This window comes from Convolutriloba macropyga, chromosome 8, assembly GCF_964194025.1.
Source record: "Convolutriloba macropyga chromosome 8, txConMacr16.3, whole genome shotgun sequence".
Classification (NCBI taxonomy): domain Eukaryota; kingdom Metazoa; phylum Xenacoelomorpha; order Acoela; family Convolutidae; genus Convolutriloba; species Convolutriloba macropyga.
Genome location: NC_134475.1, coordinates 55,541,806 through 55,568,523, shown reverse-complemented (window position 1 = coordinate 55,568,523; position 26,718 = coordinate 55,541,806). Strand labels below are relative to the sequence as shown.

Genomic DNA, 26,718 nt, shown 5'->3' with positions numbered 1-26,718 from the left:
TGAGAAAGACCAGCTTTTTTTGTAGCTTTATCTGCAAAAATATATTCAGTAACCTAAACGCTCACTGTTTGTTAGAATTTATCTTCTTCACTGGATGCGCAATTCAGTAGCATCACAATATAAAAAGGTCGGTTCAACGGACGGAATCGATGCTTTCGACTAGACCGATACGACAAAAATAATTTATCTTTTTATTAAGTTTCGTCTTTCTTGGTTGAATTCTGTATAAACTTACTTGCTCCAGCCTCACAGGAACCCTGAAACAGACACAAAGATGTCTTCGCTCAAAGTAGTTGAAACACATGAAATCTGTCAAATTTGCATTTAACCTCAAATTCCACGCCTAATGAGAAGCCCTACTAGGTACAAACTGCACGATCAAAAAGGGTTCAGGTGGATTTTATGAGTTCCAGTTTGCTTAAATAGTCAACTTAGCAGTTAAAATTTCATCATTAGATGGATATAATACTAATACAAATTTATTTGGCCTAATTTTATCTAACCTCACACCTGAATTTGGCTGAAGTCTGATGATGGTTTCATTTTTTTAATTAGGGGCCTTGCTTAAATCCTAGTCTATATTAGTACTGGGCACGTCTAATTGCAAGTCTATTTTGCCTTTTGGAAATCAACCTTCAACTCCAGCTCCAATTTTAGCCAAAAATAGGTGTACTTGTAAAACCTGTGTTTATAAATACAAGTTTTACGTCTACGAAATCTTGGTCACAACTTGGCTAGACTTGCAAATTGATTTCAAGGACAAGTACAATTTTGCCAAAAAATGCAAAATTTTTGACTTTTGAAAGATTCCCTGATATGCCCTATTTTCAGTATAATTTTTGGACTATTCTCCTTTGCAGCTTCAATGCTGATGCCAAACGTCAAGCAATACCCGAGGTAAGTATACCTCAAACAATACCTCAAGTAAGCAGAGATTGAGATTTATTTAGGGCTTTTCAAATTTTTGCTTTTCAAAGTTACCAAGCTGTTGTATTTTTCAACTATTCAGACTGTGCAGAATAAAGATTTGTAACCGAAGTAGCAATCAGGACGGAGGCAAACGGTTTCAGTCAAACCAACCAACCCATTATGCCCACCGTTAGTTCCAAGATGGTTTTACCAATGTGTGTGGTTTGGTTGTTAAGAAAATGAACAAGTTGTCCGATTGGCTCGGCATATGAATAATCCAAAATATGGAATGGGCACTAGCTCATATAACAACGAAATTAAAACCAAAAAAATCGTACTAAATAGGGTGTTAAAGTCAACATAATGACGGTTCTAAATCACTGTGTTTCTGTGCTTGGTTCAATTTGCCTTTGAATTTAGGGAGTTATTGAAGATTTTGTGTTGCGTTATTTGATTATAAAAATTATGCGTGATGATTGATCTTTACTAAGTTTTTACTGAACAAACCAATTTGTTCATTATTTTTGTCCGATGCAAATACTGACGTGGTATTGGGTCTGGTGGGGTCTACTTTTTGGATGTGGTGCACAAAGATTTTATTGAAAACGATACTCAATTGGACATTAAGATTCGAGAACATACAAACGCTATTCCGTGTTTATCAAGTTTGGTTGTGGCTGTTAATGGGATTGCCATAATTTCCACTGGTGCACCGGAAAGGCATGAACAAACCCCCCCCCCCCCCCCTGATTACCCCCAAACTGATGTAAGAGTGGGGGTAATTGTCTAGGGGTGTTAAAACAATGTAAGAATAAGGGTGTAATGGGGGGTATGAGGGTAAGGGGGTAGTGAGGGGAGTTTTTAAATTTTACCCCCCCCCCCCCCCTCCAAAAAAACCAAAAAGATGCAAGATGACTGGCTAGGGGTTGGGGTTTTTAACCTTAGAAGCAGACGCCCCACCAGCTTCCTTTTCCTTCTGGACAAGAGTGATGGTAGCCTGGCTCTCATTTGCAAACACTTTGCTCACAAATGCGAGCGTCTTCTTTCCTGTTGTTTTGCTCAATTCACGAACAGCTGCAGGAGGTACCACACTAAAAGAACAACCCAATTTTAAGTCTCAGATTAACTCAACACAAAATCAACACATATCAATAATGTATAATAAGACTGCTCTAAAAATAAGTATTTTTATTTGTCGCTTGTGAAACTTGTTGTTCCGGGGACTGTAGGGAGATCTGATGATATAGCAATTTAAAAAATGTTGTTTAAATAAATTTAAATAACGAACAGATTTAGTTTTAAGGCTTCAGAGTTTAAAAGTATCGAAATTTTTCATTTTATTCAACAACTAAAATGAACGCAAGGCGGAGAAATTCTTGCCGCACAAAATGTTCTGCGTCTTGGCATGTTGAAAATATGAGCTCAAAATTCAGAAACTTTACCGCCTCTGAAAAACAAATAAATAAGTTTTTTCGTTTCATTCGACATGAAACTATCTGCTTCATCAAGATATTCAGAAAAACCTCCGTTATCCACATCAAAAGTCAACTTTGGAGTATTGGAAAGAATGCAAGTTTAAACACGCTGGAACGTGTTTGAACATTGAACATTGCAATGACTAATCATCGCCGAAGCTCAAAATTATTTGCATTAACTTTTTTCAGCTAAACGGGAAGAAAATTCCGTATTTTGTTAATAATGAATCAATTTTCCAAAATGATGCATAATAAAATGCGCTTCTCAGTTTGTTACCAAGTAAATTGAATTGAATAAATTATATCACTAGATAGAGAATTTTTTTGCGCATTATATCAAAACTTTCGCTTAGATTTTCCGTTCTAAATGCAACATACGTATTATTTCTGAGAAATACAAAGGCCGATTTCCCACTAAGAATAACTTCCAAAATGTCTCAAAACTGATCGCTTAGCCTAACAAATTCGGTTTTTTGAACAGATTAGTTTAAATAGGTGACCTAGACTAATACCTGCTAAAAAAAGATCAAGCTAGATTTGCCGGGCCATTGAGAGGGTTTTTTTTGCCGTTATGCGTTGTGGAAGATAGTTATGCCTTGAATCGTTTATACACAGTTGCCTTTATCGTGCTTGAGAATTGAACGAATTCGATAGTGTGTTTCACCCACATTTTAGGTGCCGCTTCGGCTTCTCAGGTTTAGCCTAATTGTTGTGATAAACATTAAATAGGTTTATGCACGATGAGCGTAGATGCAAGGCAAGCCCTTGAATCGTATATTCCCTCTTCAAGTGTACTTCATAATCTATCCCTTGAGTTTATAGTTTATGCTCTCGCGCTTACTGAACTTCGATTGTGACGTATGGATTGGCGGTTTTAATGCCTACGGACTTCCATTATGACTCCAGACAGTTGTGGATCGATGCTCTGAATCATAGAACGACACCCAATGAAGCAAGAACCATACTCGAGACAAGAATAGACAGGCAATAACAGACAAACTCTGCAACAACCAATTCAATTGGAAAATCCCCAACAGATAAGAAGTTGAAGACTGGACTGGAGGCAAACAAAAAATCAGCAGATGTGCAGGCGACACTAGATTGCAAATCTAGTAACCCCCCTTATTTTTTTGGTTTCATTTCCTCTAATCCGTTATTTTCAACCCCCTGGTCACCGATAACCTAACCCATTTGTTTTGTTTGTCAAAATAAAAAATTCATCAAATTTGAAAAAAAAATTGGCCGATATTTGAACAATTAGCAGTAGTACGTATTGGTATCTCCGAAATGCAAAAAGGCTGTATTCACCTTATATCTCGCGAAGCAAAAAAAAAGTTTGAAAAAATTGACCAAACTTGATGAAATTTTGCAAAGAATTTATATAAAGGGTTGATAGATGGCGGATCGAACATTTGTATAAAAAAGGGTAGAATTAAGAGTTTGGTCAAGACTTTCAAATTTTGAAAAAAAGAATCATATAACTGATTTTTTTTGCAAACAGGCGCTTATTCTTGGTAACTCGTGAAAATCGTGCATTTAACATCAAGGTTCGGAGTTTGAGCAAAGCTCAAATCAATTATGTTGTAAAAACATTATATGGTTTTCATTTTAGCTGCAAGTTCACTGCATCACGCCATAAAAACCTTGCCTCAAGCGTTACAAGACCATTATAAAAAAGGAATTTACGCATTACTGGGTCTGAGTTTTAATCCTAACGCTTTGAAAGTCCGAAAAACCGCGCAATTTCAATTGAGTCACTTCTTCCGTGATAAAAAGAGGCTAGTTATTTGGCATGATGTGGTGAACAATTCATTGTCCCGTCATCGCAGTAACAACAATAAGCCTTTAACACCTTCGCAGCTTATTGAAGTGCTTGAAAAGTATCAGGAGCGCATAGAAGCTATAGTGTATTGCCCCAGAGAGGGAAATCCTGATATTTACAATCAGCTCAAGCGTAAAACTCTAGTTACCATCCATTTAGTGAAAGACATTGTGTCTAAACGTAAACAGAAAGATCTTAGTTTACTTAAAGAGTACAGAGCATTACACCAAAGGCCTGCGCTTGAGCTGAAAACACTCACTATAGTCTGAGCTCATAAGAACAACCTCCGGTCCTTGATAACACGCTCCCGACCGAAGAAACTTTCAAAGCGCCGTCGTAAAACGCTTCGCAGCCGTCATGCGTTCGAGGAGGCGGAACTCACACAAGCCTTTGATAACCTGAATGTCACTTAGTCTTGCGCGTTTGTGGAAGTCTACCCGCTGACTGGCGGTGTGACTTAGTTAACTCACGAGTTACGGGTTAGTTTGTGATTGGTTCTCTCCGATAGCGCTTTACTAAACGTTTCGCTCTCCCCATTCTTCAAGTTTTTCACTACCGTCCGTTTTCCGCAGGTTATCTGGTTTCATTTTCCGCTTCCGTCCTTTTGTTTCCGTGTCACTTTGCTTCCTTCTATTCCCCGTTTATTTGTTGTATGATGTAGTATGTTGAGTTTTCCTGTAGTAAAATTTCTTTCTGCTAGTATGCTGCTTTGTTGTTTAGTCTCGTTCCTTGCTAGGGAGTGACTTAAGTTCTTTCTGGAGTTACGGCTGGTTTGTTTCCTGACTTTCACCACACTTGTTTGCTAGCAATTTGTTATAGCTTTACTAATTTTTGTAGTATGCTTTTTTGTTGTCTGGGTATGGTGGTTTGCTAGGGTGTGACTTAAGTTTGTTCGGGAGTTACGGCTAGTAAATTTCCTGAACTTTTCGACTTTTGGTTATACTACATCGTTGCCGTAAACTGTTTCATCTCTGATGTTTTGATGCCGTAGATAAAGCCCCATAATGTTTTGTGCTAGGTTACCTGACAGTAGCTTCTCTCCGTCTTTCTAGGGTGTGACTTAAGTTTATTCTGCAGTTACGGCTAGTTTGTTTGGTTGAGTTCATTGCTGTGGTCTGCTAGCATTGATCTTCCCGCCACCTCGCTTGTGGTTTACCGTCTCCCTCCCGTGCTATCTCGGCTTCCCGTCCCGTCGCGCGCTACCCGCTCGACGTTCCCTTCTCCTCCGTGCCGTTTTCCCGTTTCGTCGCGCGCCATCCGCCCGACGTTTCCGCCCCGCCCGTGCCGTTTTCCCGTTTCGTCGCGCGCCATCCGCCCGACGTTTCCGTTTGTCCGTCCGGTTTCCCGTTGCGCCGTGCGTTACTCGTTCGGCGTCTCTTCCCGTCCGTTCCGTCTCCCGTTCTGTCCCGTTTCGCGCTTCCTGCGCACCGTTCTTTCTTTCTTTCGCCGGGTACTATTGTACTCGACGAACATCTTTGCTCTTTGGCGGTTTGCTAGGCAAACCGTCACATTAGGGCTCGGTACAACCCATTTGTGTTGTGCTGTTGCATGTCTGTGTACTTTATAGTAGTACTAAATTAAACTTTTGGTTCCTGTTTTTCTTAAGATCATGACAACTTTGCAGGACAAATTTAACAAACTTTATAGTGCGAGGGCAAAATTAGAGGCTGAACTAAATAACATTTATGGTGAAATTAACAACGCTTTGGATAAGCAAGACAGGAAAGTTAAGATCGAACGTCTGATTGTGAAGTGCAAAGATGCTTTTACTAGAGTAGTTGATAAGAACGAAGAGCTCTTTGATCTGGCACAAAGGACTGAAGGTCCAGATGCTGCCTGTAAGAACCTTGAAAAATGGTTAGAGACTGTAACAAAGAAAACTGATGAGTTCATTGCTGCTGCTCGAGGGTATATCAATTCGGTCCATGACAAAGAGACAGCAGAGCAGTATACCTCTCGCCATTCAAAATCAAGTTCACATATGACTTCCTCAAAAAGATCAAGTCAGCGTCGACGAGACTTAGAACTATCAAGACTCAAAAGGGAGGAACTTGAGAAACAACATGAAGCAAAGCTTCGCATTGCTAGACAGCGTCTCGAAATTGAAAAACAAACGAAATTGCGGGAATTGGAAATTGAGCAGCTTGAGGAGGATCATCGCAAGGAAGTAGCTGCTGCAGCAATTGAGGAAATTGAGTTGATGAGAAAATCATCAGCAGACGGGTCTGGTACGGGCAAAATGAGTGGGCTCTTTACGGAAAGAAGTTCAGTCAAGAGCAAGAAACTTGTTCAAGATTGGGTTAATTCGTCACCGGCCGGAAACATGGCAGATGTTGCAAATGAACCGAGTTTGCACTTTTCTGGTTCCATCGCCCAATCCAACCGAGCAATTGTCCAACGACCTTCTTCAACTCAACTTCCAAACTCACACTCCAATTTCAATACACATGGTCAAGTTGAGGCCAACATCAACCTCCCTGTCCATGAGCCGCAAGAACCAAGTAGTAGAACCAATGTAACCAATGATGCCAAACAACATCATGCAAGAGCAGCAGCAGCCTCAAAATACGCCTCCATCACCAATAAACTTTGGTATGCCAACTCAACTAAACGGCCCAAACACAGCCCGACAACTGTCTGAAGCAACAATGCACTTCGATGGTTTACAGTTAGATCATCAATTCCCGCGCAGGTCGAGCATGCCGGGACAGTTGAATATAGTCAGCCCTCCGCGTTCACCAACTAAAAACACACTCGTTAATGCTCCGCTCGCACTTAATCCGCAACAAGCACACATAAAGGTACCAGCCCCCCATCCCCCGTCCTAAACCCCGCACCACCGCATTTTCCGTTAATCCCAACAGCATTCCCCTTTCCTCCTTCGCCGCCACAAGCACCCCCATTACAAGCCACAAACCCCGTGGCGAATAATGTCAACCTGTTACCCCCTTTCTCCTCCTGCACCATTCATTTCCTCCGCAAACAATTTCGTGCCTCAATTAATTCATCCACCACCTCCACAAAAGAGTTTCCAGCCCCAAAACTTTGTACCCATAACCCACGCACCTCCTTTTCCTCCAGATCCAAATGTCTGGCGTTTTCCGGCAGCAGTCCCACCTAATGCAGCACCACTTGTACGTACATCTGCAAATTTATACACCGTACAACCGGCTCCGTTAATCAACCCTCATATATCTACATCGCAACGCTCCCCTCATGTACAAGCAGCAGCAGGCGCTCAAAATTACGTAACATCAGACTTCATAAAAGCGAATCCATTTAGTTCTTCCGCAGGTACCGCCCCACCTTTGTCACTCCGATCATTCCGCCAACGTATGGAGCTACCGGTCCGAACCCGTTGTGTTGGGGTGGACCGCCGCATCCCACACCTTCGGCTCCTTCTTTGGACTCTGCGGACTTGATAAAGCAGTTGGCGGAGGCAATTACTTGTAAGAAGAACGATCCACTGCCCGAGTGGAAATTGTCACAGTACAATGGTGATCCACTGCAGTGGCACGAATGGTTCGGACAATTTTAAAGCGCCATAGACGCACAGTCCTTGACTGATGATGTCAAGTTAACATACTTAAAAACTCTTGTAACTGGAAAAGCTAAAATCGCCATCGCTGAGTTCGCATACTGTGGTGTAATGTATAAGGACGCACTTAAGACACTCGAACGTAAATTTGGCCAACCACAGGCAGTAGTCAGTTCACACTTAGACAAACTCAGCTCTTTCCCTCCACTTAAGATGCACAATAGTGATAACATCATAAACTATTCTGCAACAATTTCAAGTCTTGTAGGGGTCTTTAAATCACTCTCATACTACTCAGACCTTAAGAGCGCCTCACTTCTCAACACGGCTGTGCAAAAATTGCCGCCCAATCTGAAAGAGTCTTGGTCACTCTTCACAGTGAAGAAACATTGGGTAAAGCCAACACTCCTTGACTTCAACGATTGGTTGAAGGAGAAGGCCGGGGCACACGATTTAATGAAACAAACTTCATCGAAGGCAAGAACTGTGGATAACACCAACTCAGTAGTAAAGACCAAAGTTGCCTCAAGAACTTTTGCTGCTAATACACAAACTAAGGGCACTCAGAGACCAGCCTCAACATCGGCAACGCCTGCAACCCCTCGCTGCATCGTGTGTAAAGGCAATCATCGCATCTGGGAGTGTAGGGTATTTAAAGAAAAGTCTCCCACTCAATGAGCAAAGGTTGTGGCGGAAGCAAAACTGTGTTTCTCATGTTTGAGAGAAAAGCATATGTTTAGGCAATGCTCAAATCCCAGGAAATGCAGGAAAGACGGATGTAACAGCTCCCATAATACACTTCTCCATGGAGCTGAGAGTGTTTATCCATCAAAATCCCCGTCAAACAATAACAATAGTAATTCTAATGCCGGCGCAAATCAAAGTAAACTTTCTAGTGTCCAATCATCGAGTAAGACCACTACTTTGTCATCTGTAAGTAATGAGAAAGGCCTCCTTCAGGTGACTGAATTACAGTTGAAGAGCTCCTCCGGTAAAGATACCACGGCTTCAGTTTTGTGTGATACCGCTTGCAGTAACTCTTGGGTGTCCAATGATCTTGCAAATAGACTTGGTTTGCACGGTACAGCATTGAAACTAACAGTCAAGGGTATAAATACCGAGGAGGTTGTAGACACTAAGTTAGTTGAACTAATTGTAACACCACGCGACAACCAAGCATTTGAACCATTTAAAGTAAGCCCTTACGTAAAGGAAGATTTAAATGTAGGCGCCGATGTCATCAACATTAAAGCACTTCAGGAAACATACCCGCACCTAGCAGTCCTAGACCCAGTTACATATTGCTATGGAAACATCGAGATGATACTTGGACAGGATGTGTATCATGCCATCCGCCCGTTAGAGTACTTCGCTGCCGACGAGAATTCCTCGCCCTTCGCTGTTCGCTTGCCCATAGGTTGGGTTCTAAGCGGCCCTCTACCGTCGTCTTCGGGTTTAGTCTCGACTTGTTTCAAAGCTAATATGGAGCAGGATTTTGAACTTGCGAGTCAGGTAAAATCTTGGTACGACATGGAGTCGTACGGCGCACTTAAGCAAGTAGATCCACGATCCGCCTCGGATGCGCGTGCGCATGAAATTCTTGAAAACACCAACGTGCATAATGGAAAAAGGTACGATGTAGGAATGCTATGGGCTGAAGATAACATCGAACTCCCCAACAATTACTTCTCAGCACTTGTTCAATTAAAATCTTTGGAAAAGCGGCTTACGAAAGACCAGACTTTAAGGGAAAAGTACTCGAATACAATCAAAGAGGACTTAGACAAAGGCTACGTAGTAAGGGTCAAAGATGCTCATAAGGTGGAAAGTCGCTCGGAACGAGAGTGGTACCTACCACACCATCCGGTTGTTAACCCGAACAAGCCGGGCAAGGTTCGTAGGGTACTAAACGGAGCAGCAAAATTCCATGGCGCATCTCTTAATAGGTCATTACTCACCGGACCTGACCTACTGCAAAACCTAATCTATGTACTCCTACGGTTCACACAACATCCATTTGCAGTATCCGCCGACATCGAGGGAATGTTCCTCCAAGTTGGAGTGTTGCCATGTGATCAACCATCATTGCGCTTTTTGTGGCGGGAGGACCCCACATCAAATTTTGTGGTACACCAGTATACGCGCCACATCTTTGGGGCAAAAGATTCGCCCACCTGCGCCAACTACGCACTTCAGCGCACGGCACGCGATAATGCTAAGGATTACCCAGAAGCTGCGAAAGCCGTCCTTGAGAACTTCAACATGGACGATTACTTGGACTCTGTGGAATCCCCCGAGAGGGCCCTCATTAGGTCGAAGGAATTGGTACATCTTCTCCATCTAGGTGGGTTCAAGCTTACTAAGTTTGTAAGCAATGTAGCAGATCTGGCTGACAGAATTGATGGGTCTGCTCAATCCACTGAACCGAAGGTCATCGTTTCATCCAAGGAGGAATCAATGCACGTGCTTGGGCTTAAGTGGGATCACAACAACGATACTCTGGTTGTGAGTAGGGGTACTAACAGCACCATCACGAAAAGTTTAACACAGCGCTTGGTCTTGAGTCTCGTGTCAAAGGTCTACGACCCAATTGGTCTTGTCGCACCGTTCACTGTTGGTGCTCGGTTAATCTTGAAAGACATTTGGCGTGTCAATGGACAAAGTTCGGATGACGAGTTACCCAAAGACACAGTTGACAGATTCCTTGCTTGGTGTGTTGAACTGCCGCGGTTAGCTGAGATCACTATACCGAGAAGTTACTTTTCCGGAACATTCCAACACCTTGAACTCCACATGTTTGGTGATAGCTCGCAAGACGTATTTAGTGCAGAAGGTTTTCTTAGGGCTCAAGTAACTTGCAACTCCGGGGATATTAAATCAGAGCTGGCGTTTGTCTTGGGCAAGTCCCGTGTTGCACCTATGAAGGTAATGACAGATCCTAAGTTGGAATTACAAGCCGCTCTTCTCGCTGCCCGTTTAAAAAGGGAAATCTGTCGAGCATTAACGGTTACTGTGGATAAAGTCTTTATGTGGACAGATAGTACCATCGTCTTGCAGTGGATAAACTCAACAAACAAACACCGCATCTTCATTGCAAATCGGGTTAGTGAAATCCTGGAGAACACCAGCGTTGACCAATGGAACCACGTCGACACTTGTGATAATCCGGCAGATGCTGGCACGCGTGGTATGTCCGCTGAAATTTTGCAATCAAGTAGCTGGGTGAGGGGTCCTGACTTCTTGAGAACTAAGCAATTCCCTTTTGTACCAAATACTGACGTCGTTGATAACATCAAGCTCGGCGTTGTAACCAAGGAACAAGATGATGACTCCATCTCATCTTTAGCCGCATCTGTAACCAATTCCCCAAAGGAACAAAGCTTTAATCTGATCCTGTCTGATAAGTTCAGTTCTTATCAAAAATTACTTCGTGTCACCGCATATGTGCTCCGTCTTTTACCATCTCATGAAAGTTACCGTACCGCAGACGGCAGCATAGCCGACCCTGTTGAGCTTGACGAAGCCGAGCGTCATCTCCAGTACTTGGTTCAAGGAGAGTCCTTTAATACTGAAAGAAAGGATCTTCTTGACAACAAATCCGTTAAGAAGAGCAGCCGCATTGCTCAGTTTACCCCGTTTATTGGACCTCATGGTCTCATCCGTTCCTCTGGTCGACTCCGACGGCTAGTGGAAATTGACTTTGACACTAGGCATCCTATCGTGCTGGATACGCGTCGTACTTTTGTTAAACTGTTTCTGCGGCATACTCATTTGAAGAACCATCATCAGGGCATCGATTACTTAAGGTCAAAGGTACAAGAACGTTATGCTATCCTAAAACTACGTTCTACACTGCGTTCCATCAAATTCCGTGCAGCAACCATTCAACCTATCATGGCAGACCTCCCAAAGGAGAGACTCGCATACCAGTCTCCTCCCTTTACCAACACCGGGGTTGATTACTTCGGCCCATTCTACGTCACAGTTCGTCGGACTACCGAGAAGAGGTGGGGATTTCCTTTCACTTGTCTCACTACTCGTGCTGTCCATGTTGAAGTTGTCCCGTCCATGGACACTAGTTCCTGTGTAATGGGAGTGGAGCGGTTCGTCTCCCGTCGGGGTACTCCTGCTATGATTTGGTCTGATAATGGTACGAACTTCATTGGAGCGGAGAAAGAGCTCCGTGAATGTGTAGAAAAATGGAATACGCTTAACATCGCTGCCGAACTTGCACATTAGGGCATTAAGTGGAGGTTCAATCCACCCAGTGCGCCACACCAAGGTGGCATCTGGGAGAGGTTAGTTCGTAGTTTTAAAAGAGTACTGTACACTATCCTCGGTACGCGTCGCCTCACAGATGAGGTGTTGAACACTACCTTTTGTCTGGTCGAATACGCACTAAACTCACGTCCCTTAACGCCCGTAAGCGCCAACCCGTCCGCAATAACACCTAATCATTTTCTACTCGGTAACCAAGCAACCAGAATTCCGTCCATCGTTGGCGTCGACGAGTTTGATCATCGTAAGCGGTACGCCCGTGCACAGTCATACGCCAACGCAATTTGGGCACGTTGGCTCAAGGAGTATGTACCTGCACTGAACCGTAGATCTAAGTGGCAGACGCCTGCCGAGCACCACCTCAAGGTCGGTGATTTAGTTTGGATAGTTGAAAAAAGCAACCCTAGGGGTTACTATCCAACTGCTCGGATTGAAGATTTTCGGTACGGCTCCGACAGCGTCGCCCGCTCCGCCGTCTTACGCACGTCAGCCGGATCGCTCGTCCGCCCACTCGTTAAGCTTGTACCAATCCTCCCAACATTTTCTTCCGGGCCGGAGAATGTTACCGAGTAAATTGAATTGAATAAATTATATCACTAGATAGAGAATTTTTGTGCGTATTATATCAAAATTTTCGCTTAGATTTTCCGTTCTAAATGCAACATACGTATTATTTCTGAGAAATACAAGGGCCGATTTCCCACTAAGAATAACTTCCAAAATGGCTCAAAACTGATCGCTTAGCCTAACAAATTCGGTTTTTTGAACAGATTAGTTTAAATCGGTGACCTAGACTAATACCTGCTAAAAAAAATCAAGCTAGATTTGCCGGGCCATTGAGAGGGGTTTTTTTGCCGTTATACGTTGTGGAAGATAGTTATGCCTTGAATCGTTTATACACAGTTGCCTTTATCGTGCTTGAGAATTGAACGTATTCGATAGTGTGTTTCACCCATACAGTTTTATGTTTTGTTCTTCCCATGATCATTCTGATCCATAATATCGAAGTTTAGAAACACTAGGCTGCTGTCAGATTAACTCTCAATTTAGCTTGTTGCGGGAACTGTTTATAATTTTTGTTAAGTTATTTGAAAACTTTTCTTTTATATCATTGAAGAAATAAGAAGTGACAGTGGAACATGTATCAAAACTAAACGGCCTTGCATCAAAACTAAATAGATGAGTTGAGTTCGTTTTAATTAAAAGCAATTAAAAATAGACACAGATGTATGTGTCGTTTTCTTTGACAAGAGTCTTCCCAATTTAGTTGTATCTTAAAGGCCATGTAAAAAATTAAACAAATTCCCTTGATAGTTCCTGAGTTCTCCAACATTTTCAGAAATGATTCACACATATTTATAGCCAGCTTGTATCAGACTAAGTTAAATAATAAATAATAACTAGTTTGAGATGGCGACATTGTCAAGCTCCCTTCTGTTCACTTGGCCAAGGTCACACTCTATCCTGTAAGAGTGGTTAGAAGTACCAGTCACTCCAATCTGAAGCAAAGCAAAGAAAGCTCTTCAACAATTCAATGCGTTGACGCAGCATTTACTGCTACACAATGCAAGGATCTGCGCTTTAAATTATGAATTTTCAGGTCTTTTGTTTTTCTTGAATCCTGAGACGAGGTATTGATTTCCTTTTGACGGATATTTTTCAGGTTTATGGGATATTTTTCAGGTATATTTCAACTAACCAACCCATTTTTTGGTTCCGAATAGACAGTTAGTGCATATTTGGTATCAATTATTGACTGTGAGTTATCAATTGAGAAGAAACTCTATTTTCAACTTACGACTTGAAGTGTAGAAACATTAGCACTCGTTTTAGTGCTCATATCAATTGTTTTGTTTATCTCCTCGAGCACTACAGACTGTTTAGGGTTCTTTGACTCGTCGAAGCACACTCGCAGGGGCGCCAGGTACTCATACCTGTAACAAAAGATGACAATAAAACTCTTCTAAGATCCGAGATTTGGAGTCGAAACAAATCCCTGTATCGTTGCGAGGTCGCATATGAATTCATCGGAGTTGTGGTTGGATACTATTTTGTTCACTCATAAAGCAGGTTGTCTCGATAACTCGTGCTTAATTCGTTTCTTGCAACGTTTTTAGATTGTTAGTCATCGTCATGCTCAAAAAGTGCATCGCCCAAAATTTCAACATTTTTTTCGAAATTTTCATAATTTGTCATGATAGTACTATGAACATAGTGGGAATCAAAACCAAAGACGCTCAGTCTGTTTTCAGGAAAAAAACATCAATGGGAATTATACTGCAAATAATGAGTTGAAACATACCTTTAGGATTCACTGATACAGTACTGGGGCAACGATATACAATTGGAATCCACTGATATACTATGGGACTACGGTCCGGGTACTAATTGAATGTAAATTTGAAACTGTTTCCGATAAAACGAAGAATATCAATTGGTCAGATCATGGAAGCGCATTGTTTATTTTTTCTTTCTCTGAAATTGAAAATCCACAAAAAATTATGTAAGACAAAAAATTTCTCTGAAATAGCACTATCATGCATAGGTTTGAATATGGCCATCTCTAGAGCAAAAAAGTCTAAAATCATTGAGATGTAAGTGTTTTTAAAGGAATAAAACCTCATTTCTTCTGGAAAAAACCTTCGCTATGTGGAAATAATACACCTATTTAATAAACTACAGTAAGCACGGAGAAATGTCTATGGTGCGCTTTTCATCAATTTTTAATCTGAATTTCTACTAATTTTCTTCACAAATTCTCAGCGCCATTGGTTAGATGCTTACGCCTCTGACTTCATATTAATTCATCTGAATGATGAGTACAATTGGAAAATTAATTGAGAAAAAAATTAAATCACTGTACGTCTCCAATTTAAAAAATGAGCAGAATTTGAAGACTTTTTTCATTTTTTAACACAATCAAGCTTTAATAAAGAAGTACGTTCTATCTGATACTAAAGAGTGTATCACTTTTAAAAAAATAAACAAAAATAAACAAAAATAAACAAAAAAATAAACAAAAAAATAAACAAAAAGTTTACTCAGAAAACTCGTGAGTCTTACCTTTATTCAACAAAAAACAAGACAATTGTTGACAGCATAGATTGCATGATATACAGTATCAATTTGTTTGAAAAAATACTTTAATTTACCGATCAAGGAAAAAAGAGGAAAAAAGTTTGCCATTTGATTTGCGGAAAAAAGAAAAGTTTGCGCACTTGATTAAATTATTTCTAATGATTGCAGTCTTTACTCAGACAATTCGTTAAACTTACCTTCTTTCAATAAAATGAAGGACAATTTTTGCATAAAGGAAAGCACAATTAAAATCTATATATGCCATTGCTTTGTCAGAGAAGTTTTTCTTAACCCAACATTTTGCTGACCTTAAATTTAGGAGAAGGAAGAAGTAAGCATTGCGCTTCCATGATCTTACCAATCGGTGGTATTCGTTATCATAATTTTTTTCAGATATATATTCAATTAGTAACTATGAGTTATGGATACAAGCTGCTGTGTTCTGCAAATCTGAATTCTGAATGAAATTTGACGATAATTGGAAAATTTAACATAACCTACTAACGTCGGGCGAATTGCTTTTAAACGAGCGGCTGGCTTCGACAGTAGCTAGGGAAGCTAGCTTTAGCTTGATTCGACTCTGCAGCTTTTAGATTTCTAGCCTTGTTAGTAAATAAATCAAATAGAAACTGATATTTTAAAAAATTGCAAAGTGTTTGAAAATTTAAAAGAAAATTTTCCAGGTTTCGCAGTGAAAATGTGCTAAACAAGTTCCTGTCTTCGGAGTTATATCAAGTAACCCATCTGCAAGACTTAAAAAGCTTTGCTGGCCAGTAATGATCCTTAAACTCGGAAAAGGACAAAAATATTCAAAAAATATGAAAAAAATCGCAAATTTTAACAAAATCTAGCTAAAAGTCAAGATATTAAAATCTTCAAATCTATTTCATTGTCTCACGAAAATATCCAGTATCGCGTTTTCAAGTTTTAAGGAGATTCGCTGACTCATAAAGATCGTTAAACTTGGAATATGGTAAAAATTTTCCAAAAACTTGAAATGAAATTAAATTTTACCAAAAATTGCTTAGGCTGGAGTCATTAAAATTTTGATAACCATTCCATTAACTCTAGAAACTAAGTGACAGCTCATCATCGAGCCTTGGTGGAGGTCTCTGAGATCCTGGTGCCCGAAAAATTATAAAACATTCAAAAAGTTTAAAAAAATTGCAAATATTTTTCAGAAATTGCTGATATTAAAATCTTGAAAAAAATTCCATTACATCTATAAGCTATGCAGTAACCTTTAACCAACACTTGAGGAGGTTATGTGGCTCTTGAGGATGGAGAAACTGAAAAATGACAAAAAATTTGAAAAAATTTTTGAAAAAAATGGCAATTTGCATAAAAAACTGCTAAATTTTGTGATAAAAGGTCAAAACTAATCCATGGCCAAAAACATTTTCCAGTAACTCTTTAACAAACCCAAGCAAAAATTTTCCGTTGGGCTGAAAAACCTGAATAATGACAACAAATGAAAAAAAAAGAAAAAAATTTACAAGTGTTGTATAATGCTAAAACTCGTGGTGTTGAAATCTTTAAAAACAATCCCTTACAATTAGAAACTATACAGTACCCTATTTGCAAGTCCTAGAGGAGGTTCCTTGGCTCTTGAGTCTGGAGAAACCTGAAAACTGACAAAAATTATCAAAAAATGTTTGAAAAGTGTTTGAAAGTTTAAAAGAAAATTTTCCAGGTTTCGCAGTGAAAATGTGCTAAACAAGTTCCAGTCTTCGGAGTTATATCAAGTAACCCATCTGCAAGACTTAAAAAGCTTTGTTGGCCAGTAAAGATCCTTAAACTCAGAAAAGGACAAAAATATTCAAAAAATATGAAAAAAATTGGAAATTTTTACAAATTCTAGCTAAAAGTCAAGATATTAAAATCTTCAAAACTATTTCAATGTCTCACGAAAATATCCAGTATCGCGTTTTCAAGTTTTAAGGAATTTCACTGACTCATAAAGATCGTTAATTTTGGAATATGGTAAAAATTTTCCAAAAATTTGAAATGAAATTAAATTTTACCAAAAATTGCTTAGGCTGGAGTCATTAAAATTTTGATAACTATTCCATTAACTCTAGAAACTAAGTGACAGCTCATCATCGAGCCTTGGTGGAGGTCACTGCGATCCTGGTGCCCGAAAAATTATAAAAGATTCAAAAAGTTGAAAAAATTGCAAATATTTTTCAGAATTTGCTGATATTAAAATCTTGAAAAAAATTCCATTACATCTATAAGCTATGCAGTAACCTTTAACCAACACTTGAGGAGGTTATGTGGCTCTTGAGGATGGAGAAACTGAAAAATGACAAAAAATTTGAAAAAATTTTTGAAAAAAATGGCAATTTGCATAAAAAACTGCTAAATTTTGTGATAAAAGGTCAAAACTAATCCATGGCCAAAAACATTTTCCAGTAACTTATTAACAAACCCAAGCAAAAATTTTCCGTTGGGATGAAAAACCTGAATAATGACAACAAATGAAAAAAAAAGAAAAAAAAATGCAAGTGTTGTATAATGCTAAAACTCGTGGTGTTGAAGTCTTTAAAAACAATCCCTTACAATTAGAAACTATACAGTACCCTATTTGCAAGTCCTAGAGGAGGTTCCTTGGCTCTTGAGTCTGGAGAAACCTGAAAACTGACAAAAATTATCAAAAAATGTTTGAAAAGTGTTTGAAAGTTTAAAAGAAAATTTTCCAGGTTTCGCAGTGAAAATGTGCTAAACAAGTTCCTGTCTTCGGAGTTATATCAAGTAACCCATCTGCAAGACTTAAAAAGCTTTGCTGGCCAGTAATGATCCTTAAACTCGGAAAAGGACAAAAATATTCAAAAAATATGAAAAAAATCGCAAATTTTAACAAAATCTAGCTAAAAGTCAAGATATTAAAATCTTCAAATCTATTTCATTGTCTCACGAAAATATCCAGTATCGCGTTTTCAAGTTTTAAGGAGATTCGCTGACTCATAAAGATCGTTAAACTTGGAATATGGTAAAAATTTTCCAAAAACTTGAAATGAAATTAAATTTTACCAAAAATTGCTTAGGCTGGAGTCATTAAAATTTTGATAACTATTCCATTAACTCTAGAAACTAAGTGACAGCTCATCATCGAGCCTTGGTGGAGGTCACTGAGATCCTGGTGCCCGAAAAATTATAAAAGATTCAAAAAGTTGAAAAAATTGCAAATATTTTTCAGAATTTGCTGATATTAAAATCTTCCATTACAAAATCTTCCATTCCATAAAAAATTCCATTACATCTATAAGCTATGCAGTAACCTTTAGCCAATCCTTGAGGAGGTTATGTGGCTCTTGAGGATGGAGAAACTGAAAAATTACAAAAAATTTTTAAAATTTTTCGAAAAAAATGGCAAATTGCATAAAAAACTGCTAAATTTTGTGATAAAAGGTCAAAACTAATCCATGGCCAAAAACGTTTTCCAGTAAGTTATTAACAAACCCAAGCAAAAATTTTCCGTTAGGCTGAAAAACCTGAATAATGACAACAAATGAAAAAAAAGAAAAAAATTGCAAGTGTTGTAAAATGCTAAAACTCGTGGTGTTGAAATCTTTAAAAACAATCCCTTACAATTAGAAACTATACAGTACCCTATTTGCAAACCCTAGAGGAGGTTCCTTGGCTCTTGAGTCTGGAGAAACCTGAAAACTGATAAAAATTATCAAAAAAATTACAACAAAAAAAAAAAACAAGTTTTATCAGTTGCTAATGTTTGTCATATTAAAAATTGAAAGATATTCCATGGCAAATAGAATTTTTTCAATTACTTATTATCAGACCCTAAGGGGTGTTTTCTGGCCCCTGCGTCTGGAAAGACGTGAATAATGAAAATTAAATGTCAAAAAGTCTTTAAAAAAATTTGCACGTTATGTCAAAAAATGCTCGTTATGTTAAAATGTTGAAACCATTCAAACACCACCAGAAACTATACAGTAACCTATTGTAAAACCCTAGAGGAAGTTTCTTGACGTCTAGGGCTGAAAAACTCAAAAAATCACAAAATTTTTCACAAAGCGTGAAAAAATTGTGAAAATTAGTATAAAATTGCGTGTTTTTAGCGATCGGTTGTTCGTCAGTAGCCACGGGGGGGGGGGGGGGGGGGGTTGGTGCACCGGGAGGCTGATGGGGATGGAGAGGGGGCAACAGTGGGGTGGGAGCAACAGAGTGGTGGGGGGCTATAGTGGGGGGATAACAGTTGGGGTGTGTCTTCAACCTCTAAGAACCGCCCTTCACACCATAAGTATAAGTCTCCAAAACAGTTTGAGCTGAAACAGAGGTGATTGGCTCTAAGAACGCTTAATTCCCACTGAGTGCTACCTGTTAATCCCGTTTTCGAGCAAGACTGCAGGTCTTAAAAAGTCTTAATATTTCAAACAAAACGTGATCAGCAATGACTCCTTCAGCCAAGAGATTAATTTGCCGGGGAAGGATCAGTTCGGATCAGGAGTTAAAACACGTTTCTGGGGATCAGCTACTAAGCTACTAATAATAGTATTTTGCATCATTTTGATTGAAAATTAATTAATCGGAACATCCATTATAATCGCTCCTGTACGAATGCTATAACTCTGTACAAACATTTAGCAAACCAATACTTATAGTGGGGCGATAAGGGCTTAACTGAGATAAAGCACCAATGAGCCCTTGGCGCGTTCTAATTGTACTTTTTTTACTCATTCTTTTTTACTCCTAGAAATTGTTCACAACTTACGTGGTGGGCTGCCAGAAGTAAGAAGGAAATCTTTTGATGACGAACGTTCCCAATTTGACGTGTACTGCTTCGTGGAGAGATGAGGCAGCTACAACTGTCTGTCCAAGTCCCAATGTCATCTTCTCAGTTGACAAAGTTTTCACTAATTCGTCTGCTACAGCCTTGAACATTCTTTTATTCCCTCTCTGTTATCAAAATTATCAAAAAACAATGTTTGAATTTTTCATAAAACTAGCTTCAAATTTCCTAGTTTTACGTCGAATATAACCAACCGAGTAACTGCTATTTTAGAACCTTTTCACTAAACTTCGCTGCAAAAAGTTTTTTGAGTCATGATACTCTATACGGCTGGCGCCAAAATTGTACAAACTTTGTTTTTATTTGAAAACTAGTTTTAATGGAGCGTTCAGACGAAAAGCGAGGATTTATTGAATTATGAATGGAAACGAAGCAAAATTTATGAGCGAATCGTTCGAAATGAGTTATTGAAAAACATCTGTGAGCTCACTTTCCATAAAAAAGATTGCATAAAATTTATAATTTCTGTTTATGGACCATTTATTCTTAATGGACCATACTATCTACTAAACCATGAATTGCCTGCAATTTTTCCTTTCGTTACACGTGAAATATCTACCAGGGAAGAGGTTTTGTTTGGAGACTGAAAGTGGTAAATATGTCAAACCAATTTACATGTTAGTGACTGTCAGCTTAGTGGGCATAATACTTTTACCCCCATATGTATATATATATATATATATATATATATATATATATATATGTATGTATGTATATATATATATATATATATATATATATATATATATACATATATATACAATTATAATATATATATATATATATATATATATATATATATATATATATATACATATATATACAATTATATATATATATATATATATATATATATATATATATATATATATAGCTGCTATTCGGCCCAGTGGCGTTTTCATCCTCCTGTACAGTAAGAATGCGTTCATTTACATCACAATTATTTGAAACATAAGTCTGAGGAGTATGGGGCACTGTTGTGGGTTATTTGCCTATCAACCGTGTGGAAGCTCATGGAACAAGCGTTTGCTCCGCAATTTCCTGAACGTTTTAAACCACATTCTTTGAATGACGTCATCTCTGTTTCCCTCTTAAAAGTTTAAGATTAAAGGAGTGCTTAAATAGAGCACATTCTTGGAAATTGCGGAGGTGCAGTTTGTGAAGAAGAAAATTTTTTTTGCGTTGGCTAAGAAGAATAATTTTCATGATTTTATTGTTCAATCACACAATTGCACAAACAAAAAAACAAGAAGCATTACAATATGCTTTAGAAATGAGAAGAGGCACATTTCACTCAGTATGATTTTTCACTTCAATGAATATAAATCCGAGTTTCCCTGTATGAAGTTTTTTAATATATTCTATATTCCTACAAGCTTTTTTCTCAAGTTGGGACACTGACTACCGAGGTCAGCATCCCATATTCATTGTTTTTTCAAACAATTTAAAATTTTTTTAGATTGGTGTTCAATCGACAACTTCATTATTTGCTTCCGATGCAATTTTTGTTCAAATAGATCCAGTTTAGAACATCTGGTATTTATTTTGACAGCCTTAGAAAAAGCACTTATGTTGTCTGTTGCAAATTGTAGTAATTGCATCGTGAATAGTTCATGGACAGTTAAAATGTTAGCCCTCTCAAACAAGGGAGAGGTGTGGAAGAACTTAGACTTTTTGAAAATTATTAGAATTATACGTTTTTGTATAATGAAAATTGGTTGCAAGTTATTTTTGTTTGTAGATCCGTAAACAAGGAGACCATAAGAAATAACGGGCTCTATGTACATTTTGTAGAATAAAATACGGTGGTGCACATTTAAAGAGTTCTGTAAATACTTCAAAAACCCACACTTAATTTTGCTACTTGTTGATTTAATATTCTGAATGCAGAACAATTCTAGATTTGGCGGAGCGAAAGTTCGTCCTTTTATTGAATGGGTTTTTCACTTAGCGAAATAAGCTTAAATTTTATCTAGTCTAATATAAGACTTTGGCGGAGCGAAATCTAGTTTAAGAGAGAGACAACTAAATTGAATAAAGAAAATGAGCTGAATGAAACAAATTAAAATTAACTAAAATTGATCAACAATTTGATCACGACACTTCATTTCCAATTGCGGCAACTTAAGATCACAAGACGACATGAACAGACAAAGTTATCAGACAAAGGATGTAAACAAAATTAAAATTGTGAAAACTTAAGATTTGATCTTCAAAACAAGAACCTAAATGATGATTGAAATTAAATGGTAAATGAAAGTGAACTAAATTTAATTTAGCTAAAATAACTTGATTTGCTGTACCAAATTAATGGCCCCGGAATGAAATGTACTACTGTACCACATTTCCCCCTTGATGAAAATAAATGACAAAGTTATTTATCATTAAATTATTAACATATGTACTGGTTAAATAATTAATAATATAATGTTTTGATTCAGAAATGTTTCACTTGTGTTAAAATTTCATTAGTTTGAATAAACATGTTGTTAGTCACTATCCCTCTCATAGTATCTTTCAGCCTCGCCGACCGTCATCGATGATTCTTGTCCCTCATAAGTAGGCGAAACGTAGTATTGTGTGGGGTACGACTGTGTAGGTGAGCATGGGCCGACTAAAAAATCAATTTCGCTTTGTTGACTTTGGGCAGCGGTCGTCTTTATGGATGAAATTATCGATTTGTTCTGTATCTGTTTTTGTTTGATGATCTGTCTACTTTTGTTTCTCGCATATACACCAGGACTGGATGTTGTAGGGGGACAAGTTTGTACAGATGTGACTGATACATCTGATTCAGTAACCGAGGGCGTTGATCGTTTCCGTTTCAATGGAATTAGTGCAGCTGAGGTTTTTGTAGCAGCTTTACGTTTTGGTCTGCTAGGTGGCTCCGCTATTACAAAAGAAGTCGATGGCATCTCCATTGGCACCGCGAAATTGCTTGTTAATTCTGTGGGTTGTTTTAGCAGTGCTGTTGTTATTGTTCTCTTTGGTTTAGTGGGCATTCGTAGCCGTAGAGCGCGTGTTACATTGGAATGTTTTGAGGAAACCGTACTGACATCGTCTGCTAATTTCCTGTGCTTCATGCGTTTGCCTCCCTCTGGTTTTCTCCCTAATTCTTTTGTGTGATGACTGATCAGATCTTCAGTTGTTTTCCCCGTTGGTGTCTTTGGTCGTCGATTTGCGTACACTTGCAATTCGGTCTGGCGCTCGGCGTTTGTGCCAAATTTGCCTAAGTTTGAGTTTCTGATGGTTACATCTCTTTTTCCTGGTTCTTTTATTACTGAGGTGAATGTATCTGTTTTTACCACCGAAAAACCGGGCGCCAACAAGTCGTATAACCCATCTAGGCTTTTCTTAGATCGTTTTGTGCGCGGTCTCTTTTTGGCGAGATTTACTTCTAATGAAGCTTCTGTTCGTGGCACTGATTGTCCGACGTCTGGATGGGTATTCACTCTGGATTCTTTGTTCGGGTCCTCATTTTTTCGTTTTGTTGCATCTTTGCTTAGTCTGTTTCTGTTCAACTAAAGCTCTGTGTCACTCCTTCCCTCGTTGTCCCAGTTTCCATCAGAAATGAGTTCCTCCCATCTGACAGTCTCCAAATCTAAATATTTATTTAAAATATTTTTGTATGTCAGACTTTTTGGGTCCGGTTTAGTCGTTATATTACTTAATGGAGTGTTCGCCTTTCTACCAAAATGTGCTTCAAATGGTGATATATTAATAGTCTTTTGACGGCATATTCGTAGCTGGTAAATTATTAAATTTATTAATGCTTTCACATTGAATTGATTTCGCGCCGCCGTTTTAATGCAAGCAAATCGATTCTTGATTGTTTGTATTAGCCTCTCAACTAAGCCAATTGCTCTGTGATCGTGTATTGGAGTTTCAAATAATTGTATGTTATTTTGATTACAAAATGTTTTAATTTGTTGTCACGTTTGGCATCGAGCTTGATCCAATCTAATTGTACGGGGTATACCGTGTAGCAAAACATACTCTTGAAAAAATTTCAAAATATTATCTGCATTAGCTATATCAAATATTTCTGCTGTTGGAAATTTTGAAAATCAATCTATACATGCAAGGAAGTAAATCTCTTGACATTTTTTCATTATAAAGTGGTCCTTCAAAATAAATTTGAATTTCTCCATTTGGAACTTTGCATAACTTTAATGGTGCCCATTTATTAGCAGGTATAATAGATTTTAAATTTTTACCAATCTTGACACAGGGGTTGCATTTTGCAGTCTTTGTAACTATGTCCCTGTGCATATATGGCCACTACGCATGAGTTGTCACATCTGTCATCCCCCATGTTCCAGGATGAGTTGCATGAATGGCGTCGACGTATGCATCTTTGATTGCACGGGGAAGGGCTATACTATCGTCGATGCAGACACATCCATTCTTGACATGTAGATCATTCCAGAATGAATGTATGTATGGTGATATCTGCCTGCATCGGTCCTCATTTTAAGTTAGGATGCAATCCCGTATTTTTTTTAGAATCGCATCTTTTGTTGTAAGACTAGCCATTAAGGAACTGGGAAAGATCTTTGAGAGAGCGAAGTTGAATGAGTCCAAATAGAGGTCATCTACTGAAGGCAATGTTACTGTTGTTGTATCAGTAGTAGGGGTGATTGGCGTTGCGGGTACTGCTTGAACTGATGACGGTCCTGCTTCGTCTGCGAATCTTACTCTAGAGGGCGTCGATTGTTTGACTTGCATCAAAGTTTCTTCATCTGAATTCGATTGCGACATCATGTAGACTGTTTTGAATTTGTTTGCAATTCGTTGAAAATTGTTTAATTTAGGTAGCAACTGAAAGGTAGAACGATTCAAGGCAAAAAGCGAGTGAGGAATGTTAGCTGTCTCGATTTTGATATTGGAATTTGAGTTATTTGGTGTTATTTTGTTAATTGAGTTATCATTATTCGTAATTGTAGAATATTCTGGATTTCGCGGTGCGAAATCACTGCTTAATTTGTTAGTGGAATTTGGATTATTTGAAGCTCGTTTTGTAAGCGGATTTCGCTCTGCGAAATCGACGTAATTTTCTGCATTTAATAAGAAAAGTTTCGCGCTGCGTTTAATTACGTCCAATTTTGCTACTATAAATTGCTCGTCATATGCAGATATATTAACAGCCTTTTGTTGCGGGTCGCGAGAGATATAATCCACTAAGCCCGTTTTTGAGCCAGGGAGATGATTAATTGAAAAATCAAATGGTAGTAATCGATCTACCCAGCGTGTCAATCTACTATTGTAAGATTTGTTCGATCTGTTCTCTCTGATGATTGAGAGAAGAGCCCTATGATCAGTTATTACAGTAAATGGTTTGCCGTATAAATAATTTTTAAAACGTTTCACGGACCAGACAACTCCCAAAAGTTCGAGCTCATTTATACTGTATCTGTCCTCAACAAAATTCAAGAATCGTGACGCGAACGCCACTGTATGCCAGCCATTAGGTGTTCGTTGTTCTAATGCACATCCCAAACCCTTGCGTGAAGCGTCGCATTTTATTCGTGTTTCTAATTCTGGGTTATAATGTTTATTTTCGGTTGTTTCTGCAATCTTCTCTTTAATCAATGAGAACTGTTTTCTTGTTCGTCCGTCCAGATAAATTTTGTATTTTTCTTAAGGAGAGGTCGAAGTGGGTAGCATAGTTGTGACAAATTTAGAATGAATTTTCCTAAACGATGTACTGAACCCATAAAAGGTGCTGATAATTTTTCGATTGCATCCGTTTTATTTGACAATGGTGTTGTACCTGATTGTGTAATATTATGTCCGAGCCATTCGATTTTTTCTTTTGCGAAGTGACATTTTGCAAGATTTATTCGGAGGTTTTCTTGATCTAATTTTATCACACATTTCCGTACTAAATCGAGATGTTTTTCTATTCCACCTCTGCTCACAATCAATATATCGTCCAAGAAACAGAAAGTATTATTTAGACCTGCGAGAGTGCAATCAACTGCTTTTTGAAATTCAGCTGGCATATCTGTAAGACCGTAAAATCCAGTTTTGAAGCGATATGTGCCAGTCATATCTCCGCTGACAATATTAAAGTTACAATGGCGGGCCGTATCACTATGTAATTTTAGTTGGCTATATGCGTACTGCAAATCAAGAGTGGTAAAGTCAAGAGTCTAAAATAAATTCTCTTGCGGCGCCGTTGACAATGTTTGAGAAATCGTTTGAATTAACAAGTCTATATTCAGCATTTGATACTTGTTTTTGTGAATGACTTTATTTAGGATTTTGGAATCTAGTGCTATTTTGATTGACTGATCTTTTTTTACTGTAATGACTATTGGAGAGATAAAAAATTGATCAGAACAATCGGTTAGTTTTTCTATATGTCCTTCGTTTAGCAATTTTTCAAGTTCAATTTTCACTTTCGGTTGAAGATGTATTGGCACTTTTCTTCCTTTTGATGTGTCACTCGATATTTTTTGTGAAATTTTGAAATAACCGTGTGATTTTTAGATTTTCCTATTCGGGAGATCAAATCTGGGAAATTCTTTTGCCAACGATCTTTTTATTGCACAAGGTTGATCTATGTTATTGACTTCTATGTTCGGGCACGGTTTCTGCGATATTATTATGCCTAATTGATCAAAAGGGTCTCGTCCGAGAATGGGTCGGAAACAATCAGCTACGACCGTAATTTTTGCTTTCTGAATTTTCCAATCATTGCATCGAACTGGCGTTTTTAAAGTGCCTAGAGTTTTGACAATATCTTTAGAAAAATACTTTAATTCTAATGGTTTTTTCTCCGACTATTGTGATTGCGGGCAGT

General features: G+C 38.5%; 1 protein-coding gene across 1 annotated transcript in view; it reads right to left on the bottom strand.

Annotated features, from left to right (window-relative positions):
- LOC142344202 (uncharacterized) overlaps window positions 1-20,255 on the bottom strand; it is a 59,852-nt gene extending 39,597 nt beyond the window's left edge. The window contains exons 1-5 of the mRNA XM_075395744.1: window positions 19,833-20,255; window positions 13,821-13,956; window positions 13,424-13,521; window positions 1,850-2,000; window positions 234-257 (exon numbers count right to left, since the gene is read on the bottom strand). Coding sequence (XP_075251859.1) covers window positions 234-257; window positions 1,850-2,000; window positions 13,424-13,521; window positions 13,821-13,956; window positions 19,833-20,002 — 579 coding nt within the window. The 5' untranslated portion in view covers window positions 20,003-20,255. The remainder of the gene's footprint in view (window positions 1-233; window positions 258-1,849; window positions 2,001-13,423; window positions 13,522-13,820; window positions 13,957-19,832) is intronic.
- Between the last annotated feature and the right edge of the window lie 6,463 nt (window positions 20,256-26,718).